Below are 20,672 nucleotides of genomic sequence, written 5' to 3'. Positions count from 1 at the left end.
CCTGAGGAACACAACATGAAGAACACATCCTGAAGAACACAACCTGAAGAACAGAAGCTGACGAACACAACCGGAGGACACAACATGAGGAACACAACCTGAAGAACACAACATGAAGAAAACAACATGAGGAACACAACCTGAGGAACAAAACATGAAGAACAGAAGCTGAGGAAAACAACCAGAGGAACACAACCTGAAGAACACATCCTGAAGAACACAACCTGAAGAACAGAAGCTGACGAACACAACCGGAGGAACAGATCATCCTGAAGAACACAACCTGGAGGACACAACATGAGGAACACAACCTGAAGAACACAACCTGGAGGACACAACATGAGGAACACAACCTGAAGAACACAACCAGAGGAACACAACCAGAGGAACAGAAGCTGAGGAACACAACCAGAGGAACAGAAGCTGAGGAACAGAAGCTGAGGAACACAACCAGAGGAACACAACCAGAGGAACAGAAGCTGAGGAACACAACCAGAGGAACAGAAGCTGAGGAACACAACCAGAGGAACACAACCAGAGGAACACAACCTGAGGAACACAACCTGGAGGACAGATGAAGTGGGATCAGCTGGAGCTGGACCCGAGGATCAGGGCAGCAGTGAGGAGAGGTCAGAGGTCACACACTAACATCATCACTATTTGTCAAGTTTCAATTTAATTTGGAATAAATGCCACAGCTCAACAATTACTGTTGTCGTAACTCTGTCTCTCCACAGCCCACCTGAGACGTGTGGGGGACGTCCTCTGTGTCTCTGCTCTGGATCTGCAGAGGTCCACTGGTCTGTCTCACTCGGACGTCCAGCGCCTGCTCGCCGCGGCAGCCGGCGCCTGCAGGCGACACCCCCCCGTCCCAGGTCAGACCATCAACCCTGCAGTCTGATTGGACGTAACTGTGTGATGTCACAGAGTGGTGACCTGTGTATTTTCCCACTGTTCCCAGCTGTCCTCCGTGGAGGACAGCGTGACCTCAGACTCACTGTGGGCTGTCCCGTGCTGGACGGGCTGCTGAGGGGAGGACTTCCTGTGGGGGGCGTCACTGAGCTGTCTGGAGAGAGCGGAGCAGGAAAGACTCAGCTGGCTCTGCAGCTGTGTCTGTGTGTGCAGTACCCCACGCAGCACGGAGGACTGGACGCAGGTCAGTGGACGCACCACGTAACCGTCACTCCACCGGTCCAATTCCCACGTTGAATGTCTCATCACACAGCTGTGATTGGCCAGTGAGCTCCCTCCTAGAACAGGCACCTTCTGGGGACATGCTGCCCCCTGCTGTTTGGAGCATGAGCGCGACAGCTGGACGACTTCAGAATGAACTGACCTGAAATCAGGTTATAAATGATGTGTGTGTGTGTAGGAGCAGTTTACATCTGTACTGAGGACCCGTTTCCTGTCAGACGTCTGCAGCAGCTGATCAGGGAGCAGTCGTGTCTTCGCTCTGACGTCCCTCAGTCTTTGATCAGCAGCCTCCGGTTCAGCGACCACGTTTACATTGAACACACCGCTGACTTGGTGAGTGGTCACTGCTGACCTTGGGTCAGATCAGTCGCCATGTCTCTCTCACCTGTCTCCGTCTTCAGGACTCTCTCCAGGTGTGTCTGTCCCGGCGTGTCCCCCTGCTGCTGGCTCGTGGTCTTGTCCGACTCGTGGTTGTGGACTCGGTGGCGGCTCTGTTCAGGTCTGAGTTCCAGGCTGATGATTGGCTGGAGAGGAACAAACGGCTGCTCACCTTCTCCTCCATCCTGCACCACCTGAGCCAGGAGTTCACCACACCTGTCCTCTGTATCAACCAGGTAACACGCACGCACGCACACACACACGCACGCACACACGCACGCACGCACGCACACACACACACGCACACACACACACGACAGAAGGTGGATAAATACATTTAACATTGATGTTTTTATTGATGACAAGTCCAAATGATAGTTATAAGATTGAAACAATCAAATCAAACTAAAACATACCACACAAAAACTTTATTTCATCTTTGATTCACTAGAATCATTCCATGTAAATGTGATGACATCATCAATGTGAGACAGCGATGTCATGTGGTGGATTTATATTATATTATATTATTTATACCCACACACACGCATATGAACACAGACACACACATATATAAACACATACACATAAACACACACACTAGGAATGTAGACATTAACTGATTTTACCATAATTGCGGTGTCATAATGTAATAAGAATTGTAAAAACTCTGATATAACTCTGGTGTCACTTTACTCAGTGATGATAGTATTTGTGTGTTTCAGGTCACAGATGTCTTCAGCAGATCAGACAGTTCAGGGTAAAACTTTATTTCATCTTTTATTCACTTGAATCATTCCATCTAAATGTGATGACATCATCAATGTGAGATGCTGATGTCATGTTTCTAATGCCATGATTTGTCTCAGTCCTCTCTCCTCCAACATGTCTCCTGCTCTGGGTCTGGCCTGGTCCAATCAGGTGATGGTTCGGCTGATGATGCGCCGTCTCCAGAGGACAGTTGTCCGTGGTGACCAGAGCAGCGCCCTCCGCAGGCTGGAGGTGGTGTTTGCTCCTCACCTCGCTCGAGATGGACGAGACGCTGCTGTGTGGAGGGAGGGGGTGGGGGGGGTCTGCAGCTCTGACACAGAAACATGAGTTTATTCAAATAGCAGGGTGTTTGTATTAAACTGTAACTTCGCAGCCATTTGAAGTCAGGTGTAAAACTTCATATTAATGTTGTAAAATACCAAAAATATGTGAACACTTGTTCAGTGTTTGTGTTGCTGGTTCGCCTCAGGTTTAAATCAGCTGATTTTTCACCTCATACATGTGTGTGTGTATATATATATATATATATATATATATTCACATTTATATATCTGTGTTAATACTTACATTACTAATGTCTTCCTGTTATTATTACACATATTCACATAGCGTTAAATTATAAATGTACATCATGGCCTCACTGTGGTCTGAAACAAATTAATTGAACGTCGGTTCTTTCAAAATAAAAGCATGAGTAAAAGTGACTCCTTATAACTCTATTTGAATTTAAACTTGTTTTATTTTGACATTTTACTAATAGATATCTGTTCAATGAAGACAGGTTTCATGTTAATTAATTTTATGAAACCTCTACAATCATGTGGAGTAGAATATAGATTTTAGATTTTGTGCATGAGATTGATAGATTTTTTCTACTTCCTGTTCTATTCGCTAAATTTGATAAATTGTTTCTTTTACGTCCTGCGCGGAAACGACTTTTATTCTGAAAAGAGCGGACAGGAAGTGGCAGTGTTGTGACCGGGGCGCGAGCTGGACAGTGATGCGCAGCGCGTGAAGCAGAAAAACATCTGATCAAACATCGAAGATCGAATGGAACCTGAAGGTCAGACTGATGACGTCAGTTGCTCTGCTTGTTTACAGCTGCGGATCATTGCTGTTTATCGATAGATTACGTCATCGAGAGATCTAATAGTAATTATTTATTTATCGCTTTTAGCACCGAACGGGAAAGCGACCCTTAAAATGTAGATCACGATCACACGGTCGTAATCAATATAAACAACGTAAATCCAAAATAGAAGTTTTGATGTGACGACACTGGAAAGGGCGATGTCTTCTTTGACCGGAAGTCGGTTGACGCTCTGAGTAGATCGATGCTGTTCTGATGTGAGGTGATCAGTGTCACTGAGTGTTGTTCACGCCTTCTCCACAGGGAGCACTGTGACCATGAATCCCTGTGTCCTCCTGTCATTGGTCCTCCTCCTGAGTCCGGTCTGCTCTCAGACTGCTGACCCGGCCCTGCAGGACTTAGCCAATAGGAACTCAGACTTCGCGGCCCGCTTGTACCAAGCTGTCTCCCGTCGGTCCGATGATAATGTTTACCTGTCGCCCTTCACGCTGACCACTGGACTGATGGCGCTGCTGAGTGCCACTAACGGGCCGACCCAGGATCAGCTGCTTCACGGACTCACTCTGTCAGGACTGGACCCACAAACTCTACCAGGTAGGTCCAGGGTCAGGGGTCAGAGGTTAGGGTTGAACTTAAGACTAGTTTGGTTCTGTGAGGTTGAGTCAGTCACTGCTGCTCTCAGATCTGTTTCAGACCCTGAGGGACGCCATCCTGCCGAGTGGCGTTACCCTGAACCCACAACAGGGAGTGGCCATCTTTCCCGCCCAGAGCTTCGAGGTGTCCCCGTCCTACGTGGACCTGGTTCAGACGAAGTTCAGAGGAAAGGCCAGGACCGTGGACTACTCGACACCGCAGGAAGCTGTCGACTCCATCAACCTCTGGGCCCAGGAACAGTCCGGAGACCAGGTCCAGGAGCTGGTGACCAACCTGGACGCCCAGACCCAGCTGCTGCTCGCCACGGTGGCCTCCTATCAGAGTAAGTCTCACCTGTCACCTGGGAATGGGGCGTGGCTTCTAGTGAGAGGCGGGGTTATGTAACATCTGAGAGACTGAGACGTGTTGTTATCAAACCTCTATGTGTGGTTAGTGCTCACACAGTTCTAATGTTTTGTCTGCCTGTACTAATAAAGTTTTCTTTTCTTCAGCCCGGTTCAGTCCAGCCTTTAACTTGTCCCTGTCTCAAGAGGACCGGTTCTACGTGGACAGGTATCACATCGTCATGGTCTCCATGATGGTCAGGACGGACCGGTACTTCCTGGCTTACGACCGCTCAGTGAAGGCCGGTGTGTTGCAGCTGCCGATGACCGACGGGGCGGCCATGTTAGTCGTGTTGCCTGATGAAGATGTGGACGTCACCGTGGTTGAAGAAGAAGTGACGGCGGAAAAGATCCAAGCCTGGATCAAACAACTCAAGAGGACGTAAGAATCTGCTTCCTGCCTCTCGTCCTCAACGCCAACATCAACATGAATCACAGCGTTGATCTGAACATATGAATACGGAACAGTTTTCGTAGAATAACAGACAGAAGAAGTGGAGTCAAACTTAAGTTTAATTATTTACATTTCTGAAAATGAATCCATCTCCATCCATTCTGTTTTATTTTGTACGCAGGAAGTTGGAGGTGCAGGTTCCTCGCTTCCTGATGGAACGTTCCTACTCGCTGAAGGACGTCCTGCAGACTCTTAACATCACGCAGGTGTTTCAGGACGATGCAGAGATCACAAACATGGGCGGGGCTAAAGGACCCAGACTAACACAGGTGAGTGAAGGAGCTAGATGTATTGAAGCCCCCCCCCGGTCTCTGTGGTGGTTTAATGTCGTTGGTTCTGATGTGAAATGGTTTCGTTTTTTACTTTATTGTTAAAATCTCTTATCTAAACCTCTTTTTTCAGGTTTTTCATAAATCGGTTGTCTCTGTTGACGAGCGCAGCGATGACATCACTGCAGGGGGTGGAGTCAATATGTTCTCTAGTCCTCCCCCTCGACTGACCATCAACCGACCCTTCATCTTCATCATCTACCAGCAGAACACTGGCAGCCTGATGTCCATTGGTCGAGTGGTCGATCCCACCAGGAAGTAGTGGTTGCTAAGCCACGTCCACCCGAGTCCCACTCATCGAACTTTAAGTTTTTAACAGTGAAACAACGACTCAGCAGTTTTACTAAGTTCTAATGTTCATCTAGTGTCAGTAGATTCTGTAGTTAGCTCCTTTATGTGTTGATCAACCTAAGGGTCTGGACCCATCGAGGGGTCACAAGATAAGAACGGCCCTGAGCGATCAATAGGAAAACTGAAAATGGCTGCTGTTGTTCTCATCATGTTTAAACAGGTGTATTAACATTTCCCTTCAGCTTGAGCAACCACATATTTACCCCTTAATAACTCATGTTAGTGTGCTCACATGCTAAGGATGGTGATCATTAAACATGCTAAACATCAGCTGTTAGCATTTAGCTCAGAACATGGTGGTAAATTAGAGGATAAAAATACCCCTGTGGTTTTTGACCAGTGATGAAGGGTCAGGGGTCAAAGCTGCTTCACTTTTAATGTAAGGAACCACAAAGGTTTGTAAACACTGTTGTTGCTGAACGCTGCGCTGGTTTTCATACAGACTCACAAACATGGATTAACTTTAAACAACTTATTTTATTTATTATTTTCTCTGAGACTTAGTTTGGAATCATCTCAAATAATCCAGCCAGTGAAACACTGCCCTCTAGAGGGAGGAGACGATCAACCTGTTTCAATCTGCAGCTAGTTAGCATGTTAGCATGATCATGAGCATGTTATCACACATGAACACAACTATTTAGAGTTCATGACGTAAACATACTGTTGTTAATTTTTCGTACTGTGATGCAGTAAATCCCTATGAAACATTAAAATACGTCACTTTACCTGTGGAGTCATTTCACAAACACACCAACATGACATCAGACCTCACTGTGACATCACCTGTTCCCACCGTCTCAACAGCCCGTGATGGGCGGGGGGGGGGGTCTGTCACTTCCAACTAAACATGAAAGAAATCAGGTTTTAAATAAAGCTTTAAAAAACTGTGTGACCTGGAATCCTGAAGGCAGCAGGATCTGCACTGCATGCTGGGCAGCGCCTGGCTCTGATTGTTCCAGTTCAATATGATTAAAAACATCAGTACAAATTATTCAGCTTTGAAACCTGACAGGATGTTCATCTGACACATGTCGGCATGTCAATCATCAATCAAATTGTATTAGTGTAGTCTCATATTCACAGGTCCCAGTTTGTCTCCTGGTCTTTAACCAAGTGAGACGTCCTCTGTTCTTCACCCTCAACTAGAGTCAAACTACTGAACCCTCTAACAGGTAGAAGGTAGAAACCTCAGGGACACATGTGAGGACCCGTCTCCCAGGACGGACACTAGTCACGATGGCCCGTGTAACAGAGAACATGTGACATGTGAAACCAACAACCAATAAGAACACAGTAGCAGTTTGAATGTGTTGTGTTTACTGAACCAATCAGATGATAGGATGAGATCATTTGAATACAGCAGATCTGTTAGTCACTGTAAGACAGAGATAATGTCCTGTTGCATTCTGGGTAATGTCCTGAAACTGCCCACTTCCTGCTGATTGGCTGATGGTCTGGTGGAGGTACGTTGATGTCATCATCTTAATCTCGCCCGGACTGGACACTGAAAGAGTTCGACTTCCTGTTTCTGTTGATTAGGAAAAACAGTTATTTATCAAAACTGGAGAATCTGACATTTGTGTTAGCAGTTTAATTTATGAATAAAGCGATTAAACCAAGCTAAGTGAACTAAGTTAACTAGACTAAGGTAGTTATAAAAGAGAACTTAACTAGGCTCATTGGATTTTTAAACAAATGTAATCTCATTATTTGTTCATTAGTTCAGGTTCAAAACAAGGGTTACAGTCAAGCTGACCTCACACAAAAAGATTCAACCTAAATTTAGTTAAACTTAGACGATACATGGTCCAAACAGGTTTCGAGCAGGGGTCTGTTCCACGAAGCTCGTTCAACTTTCAGTTAGCCAGCTGAACTTAACCCAACTATCACAGGCTGTGGTCACATGACGCTGGTTATTAACTCATTAAGTAAACAAAGGTTTTACTACTTTAGATATGACCATGTGCACATAAAAGGGGTGGGGTTTACTGCATATGACCAATCACAGACAAGTTTGACTGACAGCAGAGACTCATACTTCTCAACCAGGATCAAACTGTTACTTCTATTTAAAGGATCATAGTATTTAAAGTATGTGTGGTTCTCCTCTGCTAACACTCCCAGTACATCAGTACCAGTAAGTGAAGCAGATGCAGTCTGTGGTACTGGGAGCACTTTACTGGTCAGACTGGTTCTGTTGGGCTCCAGCAGCTGACTGAGGTTCATCCTCTGAGGAGAATCTAGATCTTTCAGAAGCTCATCAGAGGAGCTCAGAGGATCTCGTGGGTCTCTGAAGACCCTGGTCCTCCTCAGAGACTTGAACAATCCACACCAGATCCACAGATCCTCTAAGAACATGATTTCATAGTTCAAGGAGGTGATTGGTCAGTGGGCGGAGCTTTATACTGTTTGATCTCTTATGTCCCACTTAACCTGGAGCAGGTCAGCTGCTCAGTGTAAGTTAGCATGGTGATTTACCCTGATAACAAGGGAACGAGCTTCGTAGAACTGAAAAAATCTCTGAGTTAAAACCGAAGTTAACCTGATAACCACAAATTCTGCTTCCTAGTCCTGGGCCGTGGCTTAGAACAGGTTCCACCAATGAATTATTTTAGCAAGAACTCACGTTGACAACTTTCTGGACTGATTGTCCTTAACCCCGCCACTCCGCTCCATTGTTTTACTGCGCTGCTCCAAGGTACTCGTCCTGTGGTCTCTCTGGTCTATATTAGTGGTTCTCTGGTCTATGGAACTGGTTCTGTGGTCCAAAGTACCTGCCCGGTCCAGGAGGCTGGTGGTGTTGCTGCGGATCAGGACTGGCATGGATGAGATTGACTGGGTTGACAAAGTGAAGTGGGCGTTCCTCAAACAGCCATCTATAAAACAAAGCCAGTGATGAAAAACTGAAGAGGTATTTATGCGGTGGATGCAAAGATGTGGTACCTTTGCTCTGTAACATGGAGGACTTCCCGGGTCCAGATGTGCTGCTCAGCTCCTTAACCTTCCTGAATTGAAGAACCAAAGAACTATTCAGAACAGTGGACACGTACTCGTCCCACACAAGTGAAAGTCAAGGAGGTCTGATGGTCTTACAGAGGTCTTTCTGAGTTGGCAGGTTTGGTTGTTGTCGACTGACTGCTGAGGGATCGACTCCGTGACAGTTTAGACTTCCTCATCTCTTTACCTGTAGAAAAAGGAACATCATCCATCCTTGTTTGAGTTCCTCCTTAAGGTTCTAATTCATCTCCAGGTTCTAAGAACCTCTCTAAGAAAAAAGGTTTTTATCGGCTCCCGCTCCGAGCAGTTGTGATGGAAACACGACACCTCGGTGAAACTGTTTATTTGACAGACAACGAGATGAGAGAGCGTCTCACACCGGAAAGAAACTCCTCTACTGGTAATGGGAAAGAAGTTGATCACAGGTTTTAGTATAAATAAGGATATTCCATCAAAGTAGCAGAACTAATCCTTATCAAGATCATTTACAGTAAATGTTCAGTATTGATTTCATATTAAACATATCTGATATTATACAGCTAACCCTTCAAGTGACGTTGGAACAACAACCTGGTCCTGAACACCACAAAAACTAAAAGAAACATTGTGGACTTTAGGAGATCGAGGACGACCACACATCCCCCGTTCCACATAAATAGTGAGGAGGTGGAGATTGTCAACAACATCTACTTCCTGGAAATCATATAACTAAAGATCTCTTGGTACCAGAGCACATCCCACCTGGTGAGGATAACTCAACAGAGACCTTTCTTCCTAAGATAACTAAAACAAACCGAACTTCCCACTCAGAAGCATCATCGGGAGTATGGTCTACCACTGGGCCACAGGTGCACCAGCACCACCTCGGTGTGTGGGGGGACATATGGAATATTTAGGGTGGAAAGTTATTCTTGACACGATAGAGAACGGATGGTTACATATGAAACCAAGGTGGAGACTCAATCTCTCCAACCTGTGGCTTATTAGCTGGTCTTGGTTTCACAAATGGTGGAGAAAATACTGATCAGCGGTTTTTTTGTCTTACCAGATGCATTTCCAGATGAGGACATGGACATGGACTTCGTTGCAGAGAGACAGGTTTTACTTTCTCTTCCTGTCGGAGATCGACGGTTCACACACAAAAAACGAAACTGGGTCAATAAACTCATTGATCACATCAGAAACCTTCAGGTGCACATGAAGCTCATCTCGTGTTTATCTTTTCGTTGTCATGCTCACGTTTTCTGTCCGTTTGAGGTTCAGCGGTGAGTTTTCCGTCACTGTGTTGTCGCTCCAGCTGTTCCTGACAACAGAGGAAACATCATTACGACTGAGGAGGACTCAGACTGAGGAGGAACCGTCGTGTTCACACTCACCATCTCCAGCAGCAGAGTCTCCTCCTTCTCCTTCTTCTGGTCCAGAACGTCTCTCTCCTGTCTCTTATGAAACTGAGCAAACACAGTGGAGGTGACGCAACAACAGACACAACAACAACAGGGCTCTGTGCTACGAAGCTGGATTTGCGCTCATGGCTTAACGCTAACCTTCCGGGTAACTTCAGGGTTTCAGGTTCCTACGAAGCTCGTTCCCTTGTTATCGGGGTAAATCACCATGGTTCTTTACGCTGAGCAGCTAACCTGCCAGTATAAAGCTCCACCCACTGACCAATCCCTTCCTTTGAACCATGACATCATGTTCTCAGAGGACCCGTGGAGCTGGTGAGGATCGTTCGAGTCTCTGAGGAGGACCAGGGTCTTCAGACACCCACAAGATCCTCTGAGATCCTCTGAAGAGTTTCTGAAAGATCTGCCAGTCAAACTGTCTATGATTGGGCATTAGCAGTAAACCCCTCCCATTTATGTGCACATGCTCATATGTTAAGTAGTATAATCTGGGTTAATTTATCGAGTTAATAACCAGCGTCATGCGACCACTTGGTCTGACTGTGATTGTTGGGTTGAGTTCACCCGGATATCATAAAGATATCATAAAGACATGTGGAGCTCCCTTCGTAGGACAGGCCCCAGAAACCATCAAACCATGATCTAGTGCTGATGAAAAGAAGCTCACAGGTTCTTTGAGGTCCAGTTTGTCCAGTTCCAACACTGTCTGAAAAACACAATGAATCTGTTGTCAGCTCAAAGTCCGGGACACGAAGACAGGTGGACAGACACGTGATGAGGACGTTACCTTACGAATCGTGGCCACCACGTCTTTATCTGTCTCTCTGCACAGAAGCTTCTGGACGCAGAAGTCAAGTTGTTGCAGCAGCTGTTTGTCGGCCGGCATCCGGAGCAACGAGCGAAGCCTGGGCAACAGCTGGCACAGCTTGTACCTGACAGGTGGACAGACAGACAGGTCAACAGACAGACAGGTGGACAGACAGACAGGTCAACAGACAGACAGGTGGATGGTCCTACCTGACGTTGGCCACCGGGTCGTGCACCAGCTGCAGCGCAGGAATCAGAAAGTGTTTGTTGAAGTACTTCCTGGAGAAGATCTCCGTGGCTGTTTGACAGATGTCGAGGAACCTCAGTCGGTTCCAGTAGCTCCGCCCTTGAGCCAGATCTGAGGATCAGACACAAGCCATCAGTGATCTGTGTCCTCGAGACCTTCTGACCTGTTTTCACAGTGTGACCATGTCTGTCTCTAACTTTCACGAGTCTTTAAAAAATACTTCACTGAGGTACCTGAGGTCACCTGTTCACAGGTGACGTACTCAGTGCACCTGAGACTGCAGGACCAGGGTGTTCTGACCTTGGATCAGTCGCTCCATCATCTCCTGACGCTGCTCCTGTTTGCGGTTGTAACGGAGGAATGTGCAGAACGTTCGAGCCGCCTCCTTCTGCACGGGCAACACCTTCTGCAACCACAACACCAGAGGAGGATTTACCGTCTGTCCCACTGCTCTACCTGCTGCATCATGTCACGTCTTGTGTTGTCTTGTGGTGCCGACATTGGTGGTGAGGATGATGAAGATGCGAGGGGAGAAGCTCTGGTGCAGCACTTCTCCAGGCAGCAGTCTGGCCAGGCAGGTGTAACGCTGCAGCAGCTTCTCATGCAGCCGCCAGCGCAGAGAACATCCGACCTTCTGCTCTGCCAACAACAGGGCCGCCAGCAGCTCTGGGAACTGATGAGAAGAAGCATCAAAAGAGAGAAAGACGTTTTTTAATCCTTCATCCAATCCAGTCTGATATATCTAACTTTTAATCTGAAAATTGCCAGAAGGCGATAAAGTACAGCAGGGAGGATGATTTTGTTTATAGAAAATGTCGGGTTCATCAGATCCTGAGAAGATTCAGGAGCCAGGAGAATTTCATCATCTGACTGAAGAGCTGAGGAACTCTCCCCATGGCTTCAGGTCTGTTTCAGGACATCTTTACTATTTAACTTGAAACGGTTTCAGATAAAAAACACGGACTTGTGTGCAAACATCTTAAGACTCGAGGTTTGTTTTCTCACCGTGTCGTCCAACATCAGGTTCTCTCCTCTGGACAGAACCGCCTCCAGAGTTTCCTCCAGGTGATTCATCAGAGCATCCAGAACCTCAACAACGAAAACAGAAGCTCCAGCACACAACAAACCCACAACTCAACAGCATCGTAGAAGTGTTAGTTCTTAGCTGCTGTTAAATGTTTAACACTTTATAAAATAATAACAAAAGACGACAATAGTGTGCTGATGACACAGAAACAGCACCTCTCACCTCCAGAGCGTCGTCCTGCAGCAGAAGCAGAAGCTCTTTATGAAGCACCTGGACGTTTGAGCCGAGCAGCTTCACCACCTGACAGAGGAGAGTTAGTGAGAAGCTGTTCGCAGCCAAAGCACTGAAACATACAAATACTGAACTGCTTCCTTCTGTCATAACAACTGTGATTGTTATGTTAGCAATCTCTTAAGAGCTACTGGTCGTCATCCCTGTATCTCCTTCCTGCTCCTCAGAGGATACGCCCTCTAGCTTCCCTGCTCTTGTACAAACAGGTAAACCATCAGGTTTTTATCAGTATACTGGGACCTGGTGGAAACTGGCTGCAGCACTTCTACGGACGCAGACGTCGGGGTCACAACAGAGAGTGGAAAAGGACGGGTAGAGTTCTGACAGGAAGTGGGTGGAGCCAGCAAACACCATCATGGCCTTCGGAAACAGAGACAAGGTTAGATCAAGTAATCAAAATGCTGCGCGTGTGTGTTTGTGTCTGAACTTACTGGAAAGTTGTAGCAGCAGTTGCAGCGAATCAGCTTGGACTCACTGATGTCAGTTGTCAGTTGTTCTTCAGTCTGCAGACCGGTGACACACAGCAGCTTGAACCTCTGCAGCAGCCGGGCCTTCTGCTCGTCTGACAGAGAGCCTGAAACACAGTGACTCTTACAACATCATCCCTCCTCAGTCCTGAAGGCCCCCCCAAAAGCACTTCACACTGCACCTTCTGATCCTGTTCACACCAACATGAAGGTGTGAGGGGAGTCCAACACCCTGTAGCAACATGTTGGACTTCCTGCAGAGAAACCTGATGGCGTCTTCCTCTGGTTACGCAAGAACTGAAGGACTAATGGCCCTGGCACCCCAGACGATCAAAGAACCCTTCCCCAATATACCTTGGCATGGTCAATAAACCTTCTCCCAGTCAAACACATTTAGACCCTTCCGTTATTTCTTCAAGAGTAAACAGCTGGTCTCCTGATCCAGCACCAAAAAGAGAGAGAAGCTGTGATTCCTCTCTGGAGAATGCATCAAGTATTCCTTCCTTTGTCTGAAACTACTCTCAGTCCAGGTCACTTGACCTCCTCATAACTGTCTGCTACTTCAGGAGCAACCAGCCTGAAGGAGAACCCTGTGGTGAGATGTCACTATGTGTTTACATTCAGCCGGCCTGACCGGCAGCTCCCACTATTTGATTCAGCTCACCACCGGGTGGAGATGCACCTATGTATCCAAGAAAAACAGCAGGTGGAGCAGAATATTCCCCTAATCCAGGTTTGCAATACGTCATCCATGAGATGGTTTCAGTCCCTTAGGGACATCTTCTCCAGGACGACAATCAGAGAAGAGAAGGTGGCTGCTCTGAAGCACTGACCCAGACCAGGATGAGCACCTCCTGGCTCAAGGAGGGCTACAGGTCGGCCTGTTTTAGACAAGGCAGCTTGTTCCTGAAGTCGCTCTTCTTTCTACTGTCCAAGAGATCGTATTCTAAACATCCCTCTCTCCAACCATATATTCCAGCTCTCATGGGATATGTCGTCCCTCCAGTGAGTTATGGGTCACCTCCCAGTTGAGTTAGAGACCAATTCACCCTTTCCCAGCCGAGAATCATGGTCTCGGCAAACAGCTTTAACTTTAACTTTAATTCACCACATCAGAGTCACAAGTATCTTCAGTAAGACTTCATTTTCTTTACTGTGGTTCTACTGAGTGACTGCAGTGATGGGTCTTACCTGCCAGTCCACTGCACAGCTTCCCAAACTGGAACGACAAAGATGCCAAGATGGTTTCATCCCCGTGAGATGACGCCTCGCACACCGACATCACCAGAGGAACCACCACATGGAGTCTGTCATCTGGGGGGGGGGGGGGGGGGGGGGCTGTGAATGTGGTGGCGTGAACAGGAGGGGGGTTTACCCATCTAGCTGTTGTCCCTGAGGACTCACCGTTGTCGATCATCTCCATCAGATTGATGATTGTGTCGAAGGCAGCGAGGCACACGCTGCTCTCCTCATCTCTGGCGAGCTTCACCAGTTCAGGAAGCAGCTCTGTCCTGGTGTTGTCCACCCTGAGACGGACAAAGACACAACGTCTCACCACAACAGATATCTGGTCCATTTTAAGTGTGTTTATGTTGGTGTTTGATAAGGGTTACCATGTTGCTCTAGCGATGCTCTCCAGCTGACGGCACATACAGGCTCGAACCTCGAACTCCACATCCTGACATAGAGAGCGAGCGAGAGGCAGCAGCTCCTTCTTCACTCTGACCAACAGAAGAACAGCTATTAGTGCTGGACAAACAAAGATGGATGACTCGTCTCCACTTCCACCAGAAAGGAAGCTAAAATATCCTGACTCCAAACACTGCCATCTTGTGGTGATGACGTCATTTACAGTCAGTCTGTACAGTAGTGATCGTGCAGCTGTCATCCAGGGCCCGCCCACTAATGCTCAACCATTCGTCTGGCAGTTTTAACTGTCAATCATGTCTCAGTTGTATTTATATCATCAAATAACTGATTCAAACCAAACTGATCTGAAACACTTGAACAAACATCACAGAGAGGAGAACGACCTGAAATTTCAGAAACACCATTTACAAACATTTATTTAACATCTTTGATTTATAGTTTAGTCCATGTCCCATCTGCTAACATGGAGGAGGTTAGTGACCTATACTGCAGTCAGCCACCAGAGGGCGATCCAGTTGATTTAGTTTCAGTTTTGAGAGCTGTCATGTCGTCCATCTTAATTTAGATTCTATGTCTATATACAGTCTATGGTCAGATCAGGTGTGACATCATCAACATGAGACATTCATCTGATCAATAATCATTTGAAAATTGAAATTATTTTACTGTTGCGCACATGTGGGAATCAAACTTGCAGGCGACTTTTCCTAAAATGTGACAGCTGGCGAGACGCGTATGAAGAGGGTGAGACAGTTGAGACTGATGGAGGAGAGGGATCAGCACCTTGGAGAGACAGACAGGAACAGAGAGTGAGGCAGAGCTTTCATATCTTCTGAACCAACATGTTGATGACCCATGAAGGTTATTGATCGGCAGCATTGATCCCTGTACCTCCTGTTTGATGGTCTCCTTGGGTAAAGAGTCGATGGCCGACAGCAGCGTCTCCAACCAGGCGTTACTCACCACTGACAAACACAAACACATCCCAGTCATCAACAGGTAAGTGGTTCAGGTGTGAACCAGTGTGTGGGCGGTTCAGGTGTGATACCTGGGTGTGGTTGGTTCAGGTGTGATACCTGTGTGTGGGTGGTTCAGGTGTGAACCAGTGTGCGAGTGGTTCAGGTGTGATACCTGGGTGTGGGCGGTTCAGGTGTGATACCTGTGTGTGGGTGGTTTAGGTGTGATACCTGTGTGTGGGCGGTTCAGGTGTGATACCTGTGTGTGGGCGGTTCAGGTTTGATACCTGTGTGTGGGCGGTTCAGGTGTGATACCTGGGTCTCGGTGGTTCAGGTGTGAACCAGTGTGCGAGTGGTTCAGGTGTGATACCTGTGTGTGGGTGGTTCTGGTGTGATACCTGTGTGGGGGCGGTTCAGGTTTGATACCTGTGTGTGGGCGGTTCAGGTGTGATACCTGGGTCTCGGTGGTTCAGGTGTGAACCAGTGTGCGAGTGGTTCAGGTGTGATACCTGTGTGTGGGTGGTTCAGGTGTGATACCTGTGTGTGGGCGGTTCAGGTGTGATACCTGGGTGTGGTTGGTTCAGGTGTGATACCTGTGTGTGGGTGGTTCAGGTGTGAACCAGTGTGCGAGTGGTTCAGGTGTGATACCTGGGTGTGGGTGGTTAGGGTTTGAACCTGTGTGTGGGTGGTTTAGGTGTGATACCTGTGTGTGGGCGGTTCAGGTGTGAACCAGTGTGTGGGCGGTTCAGGTGTGATACCTGGGTGTGGTTGGTTCAGGTGTGATACCTGTGTGTGGGCGGTTCAGGTGTGAACCAGTGTGCGAGTGGTTCAGGTGTGATACCTGGGTGTGGGTGGTTAGGGTTTGAACCTGTGTGTGAGTGGTTCAGGTGTGATACCTGTGTGTGGGCGGTTCAGGTGTGAACCAGTGTGCGAGTGGTTCAGGTATGATACCTGTGTGTGGGCGGTTCAGGTGTGATACCTGTGTGTGAGTGGTTCAGGTGTGATACCTGTGTGTGGGCGGTTCAGGTGTGATACCTGGGTCTCGGTGGTTCAGGTGCAGCAGGACTGTCTTCAGGATGGAGTAGGTGTGGGTGTGGATCAGGATGATGTCGTCCTGCAGGATGGTTAAAAACGATGCTGCTGCCAGCAGCTGGATCTCAGCTCCGGACCCGTTCAGGACCTCCTGAGTCACACAGACATGAGAGGTTACCCCTGTCCTCTCAGAACGGACCTTCAGACGGAGGAGGGCTGATGCTACGCACCCGGACTTTTGGAACGACCCGACGAAACGTCTCGGCAGGATTCTGTCGGACCAGACTCGGCAGGTTGCTGATGACGCTGGCTCTCTGCACCTCTTGACCCACACTGGGGACAAGAGGAAACAAACATAGAGTTACAATCAGGGGAAATATAGATTTGAAGTAAGAAAATGTACAGTTAATAAAGACAAGGACCTAAACGTGAGCCCTGAGGGATTCCAGCAGTGACACCTGGAGAGAGAGTCCAGACATTAACCACACAACCATCAGGAGGCTTGTGAGTCCTCACCTGAGCAGGTAGACGGCTCTCTCTATGTCACTGAGGTCTTCATCCACCGTCAGCTGCTCGATCTCCTCCGCCGTCTGACAGGAGCACAACCAGCTCAACACTCAGTGGGTCACAAACACCTCATCGTCACAGCGTCACCAGTTCGATTCCCTCATGTCTGGGGACTGTTCAGTTTTCACAGGGAAACAGTCCTCACACATTCCTGCCCCCAAAACTACCCGTAAAAACTACTCTGTGCTAAGTAACTAAGTACTTGTACTTTAACATCATAGTTCTGAGTTACCTTGGTTTTTCTAGGTCCCGAGAATGAAAAAAATGTTTTTACTACGTTCTCACCATGTTGTGTCTCCAGAGGTTAGCATGCTAACCAGCTAGCCTCTCTCGCAGACGCTGTGTATCACCTGAGGCCTGTCTCACTGCAGACTGTATATAAACCTGTCTCACTGCAGACTGTATATAAACCTGTCTTACTACAGACTGTATATAAACCTGTCTTACTGCAGACTGTCTATAAACCTCTCTCACTGCAGACTGTATATAAACCTGTCTCACTGCAGACTGTATATAAACCTGTCTCACTGCAGACTGTATGTAAACCTGTCTCACTGCAGACTGTATGTAAACCTGTCTCACTGCAGACTGTATATAAACCTGTCTTACTACAGACTGTATATAAACCTGTCTTACTGCAGACTGTCTATAAACCTGTCTCACTGCAGACTGTATGTAAACCTGTCTCACTGCAGACTGTATATAAACCTGTCTCACTGCAGACTCTATATAAACCTGTCTCACTGGAGACTGTATATAAACCTGTCTCACTGCAGACTGTATATAAACCTGTCTCACTGCAGACTGTATATAAACCTGTCTCACTGCAGACTGTATGTAAACCTGTCTCAATGCAGACTGTATATAAACCTGTCTCACTGCAGACTGTATGTAGACCTGTCTCACTGCAGACTGTATATAAACCTGTCTCACTGCAGACTGTATATAAACCTGTCTCACTGCAGACTGTATGTAGACCTGTCTCACTGCAGACTGTATGTAAACCTGTCTCACTGCAGACTGTATATAAACCTGTCTCACTGCAGACTCTATATAAACCTGTCTCACTGGAGACTGTATATAAACCTGTCTCACTGCAGACTGTATATAAACCTGTCTCACTGCAGACTGTATATAAACCTGTCTCACTGCAGACTGTATATAAACCTGTCTCACTGCAGACTGTATGTAGACCTGTCTCACTGCAGACTGTATATAAACCTGTCTCACTGCAGACTGTATATAAACCTGTCTCACTGCAGACTGTATGTAGACCTGTCTCACTGCAGACTGTATGTAAACCTGTCTCACTGCAGACTGTATATAAACCTGTCTCACTGCAGACTCTATATAAACCTGTCTCACTGGAGACTGTATATAAACCTGTCTCACTGCAGACTGTATATAAACCTGTCTCACTGCAGACTGTATATAAACCTGTCTCACTGCAGACAGACAGACACGCAGTAAAACTGCGTCACGCTGCGGGTCTCCCTCTGCTTCCTGTGTGGAGGCTGATCTTCCTCCACTGACTCACACAGCGTCACATCATCATCACCGACGTGCACGCGCGTGCGTATTCATGTGAGTCTATGCGTATGTGTGTGTGCGGTTGTGTACGTGCGGTTGTGTGTGTACCTTCAGACTCCTGCGGATCGGTCTCTCGATGAAGGCCAGCTCGTGCAGCTCGTGCAGCTCGTCCAGGGGTCCGAACAGGAAGCTGCTCTGGTTCATTCTGCTGAAGAACATCTGGACACGTTCCGGTTCTCTTGTCCCAGCGGTTCCGGTGGTTCCGGTGCTCAGCGGAGGATCTGAGCTCCAACCATCGTGCTGAGAGGAAGAGGCGGGGGGCGGGGGCACTGTCACTAACTGTCTCCATGGAAACCGGTGAGTCCGGGGGCCGCGAGACTTGAGAGCAGAATACACACGTCACAACATCACGTCATCACATCATCACATCATCAGATCATCAGATCATCAGATCATCAGATCATCAGATCATCAGTTCATCAGTTCATCAGATCATCATCACATTATCACATCATCACATCATCACATCATCATCTATTCATCAGATCATCAGATCATCATCACTTCATCACATCATCACATCATCAGATCATCATCACATCATCACATCATCACATCATCAGATCATCAGATCATCAGTTCATCAGTTCATCAGATCATCAGTTCATCAGATCATCATCACATCATCACATCATCACATCATCAGATCATCATCACTTCATCACATCATCACATCATCAGATCATCATCACATCATCACATCATCACATCATCATCACATCATCACATAATCACATAATCATCACATCATCAGATCATCAGATCATCAGATCATCATCACATCATCACTTCATCACATCATCACATCATCACATCATCATCACATCATCACATAATCACATAATCATCACATCATCACATCATCAGATCATCAGTTCATCAGTTCATCAGATCATCATCACATCATCACATCATCACATCATCACATCATCATCACATCATCACATAATCACATAATCATCACATCATCACATCATCAGATCATCAGATCATCAGTTCATCAGTTCATCAGATCATCATCACTTCATCACATCATCACATCATCACATCATCATCACATCATCATCACATCATCACATAATCATCACATCATCACATCATCACATCATCATCACATCATCATCACATCATCACATCATCACATCATCACATCATCACATCATCAGATCATCAGATCATCAGTTCATCAGTTCATCAGATCATCATCACATCATCACATCATCACATCATCAGATCATCACATCATCAGATCATCACATCATCATCACATCATCACATCATCATCACATCATCACATAATCATCACATCATCACATCATCAGATCATCAGATCATCAGTTCATCAGTTCATAAGATCATCATCACATCATCACATCATCACATCATCAGATCATCACATCATCACATCATCACATCATCACATCATCATCACATCATCATCACATCATCACATAATCATCACATCATCACATCATCATCACATCATCATCACATCATCACATCATCACATCATCACATCATCACATCATCATCACATCATCACATCATCATCACATCATCACATCATCATCACATCATCACATCATCACATCATCAGATAATCAGATCATCAGTTCATCATCACATCATCACATCATCACATCATCAGATCATCAGATCATCAGTTCATCAGTTCATCAGATCATCATCACATTATCACATCATCACATCATCAGATCATCATCACATCATCACTTCATCACATCATCACATCATCACATCATCACATCATCACATCATCATCACATCATCACATAATCATCACATCATCACATCATCACATCATCAGATCATCAGATCATCAGATCATCAGTTCATCAGTTCATCAGATCATCATCACATCATCACATCATCACATCATCAGATCATCACATCATCATCACATCATCACATAATCACATAATCATCACATCATCACATCATCACATCATCATCACATCATCACATCATCACATAATCACATAATCATCACATCATCACATCATCAGATCA

At 46.5% G+C, this 20,672-nt stretch overlaps 3 protein-coding genes across 8 annotated transcripts; 2 read left to right on the top strand and 1 right to left on the bottom strand.

Moving 5' to 3' along the window:
* The first annotated feature begins 417 nt into the window (after nt 1–417).
* Nucleotides 418–3,119, top strand: xrcc3 (X-ray repair complementing defective repair in Chinese hamster cells 3). The gene is made up of 7 exons (XM_062410764.1): nt 418–629; nt 738–875; nt 962–1,156; nt 1,373–1,527; nt 1,596–1,808; nt 2,298–2,332; nt 2,442–3,119. The coding sequence occupies exons 1-7, from the start codon at nt 575–577 to the stop codon at nt 2,668–2,670; spliced, it is 1,020 nt and encodes a 339-aa protein (XP_062266748.1). The 5' UTR covers nt 418–574; the 3' UTR covers nt 2,671–3,119.
* Nucleotides 3,120–3,279: 160 nt separating this feature from the next.
* LOC133973324 (protein Z-dependent protease inhibitor-like) lies at nt 3,280–6,332 on the top strand. Of its 2 annotated transcripts, none has more exons than XM_062411096.1 (6): nt 3,280–3,406; nt 3,737–4,027; nt 4,116–4,409; nt 4,579–4,852; nt 5,046–5,193; nt 5,327–6,332. In XM_062411096.1, exons 1-6 carry the CDS (start codon nt 3,394–3,396, stop codon nt 5,513–5,515), a joined length of 1,209 nt encoding a protein of 402 aa, XP_062267080.1. In that variant the 5' UTR covers nt 3,280–3,393; the 3' UTR covers nt 5,516–6,332. The 2 variants fall into 2 exon arrangements, with proteins under 2 accessions (XP_062267080.1, XP_062267081.1); XM_062411097.1 differs by having other exon boundaries at nt 3,321–3,420.
* Nucleotides 6,333–6,389: 57 nt separating this feature from the next.
* On the bottom strand, nt 6,390–18,880 carry ppp4r4 (protein phosphatase 4, regulatory subunit 4). Of its 5 annotated transcripts, none has more exons than XM_062411089.1 (25): nt 18,690–18,880; nt 17,001–17,074; nt 16,715–16,817; nt 16,488–16,635; nt 15,388–15,461; nt 15,173–15,279; nt 14,460–14,567; nt 14,251–14,372; nt 14,038–14,160; nt 12,811–12,953; nt 12,620–12,739; nt 12,311–12,388; nt 12,067–12,150; nt 11,561–11,734; nt 11,362–11,467; nt 11,025–11,172; nt 10,795–10,939; nt 10,675–10,713; nt 9,981–10,052; nt 9,844–9,907; nt 9,650–9,718; nt 8,701–8,791; nt 8,551–8,612; nt 8,234–8,483; nt 6,390–7,135 (listed from the first exon to the last, which is right to left on the bottom strand). In XM_062411089.1, exons 1-25 carry the CDS (start codon nt 18,798–18,800, stop codon nt 7,090–7,092), a joined length of 2,661 nt encoding a protein of 886 aa, XP_062267073.1. In that variant the 5' UTR covers nt 18,801–18,880; the 3' UTR covers nt 6,390–7,089. The 5 variants fall into 5 exon arrangements, 3 of the variants coding, with proteins under 3 accessions (XP_062267073.1, XP_062267075.1, XP_062267074.1); XM_062411091.1 differs by having other exon boundaries at nt 8,382–8,483; XM_062411090.1 differs by having other exon boundaries at nt 9,844–9,901.
* Nucleotides 18,881–20,672: the final 1,792 nt, after the last annotated feature.

The sequence above is a fragment of the Platichthys flesus genome, chromosome 18 (assembly GCF_949316205.1).
Source record: "Platichthys flesus chromosome 18, fPlaFle2.1, whole genome shotgun sequence".
NCBI classification, from domain to species: Eukaryota; Metazoa; Chordata; class Actinopteri; order Pleuronectiformes; family Pleuronectidae; genus Platichthys; species Platichthys flesus.
Note: the sequence above shows the minus strand (reverse complement) of the source record. Positions and strands in the feature narration are given on the sequence as shown.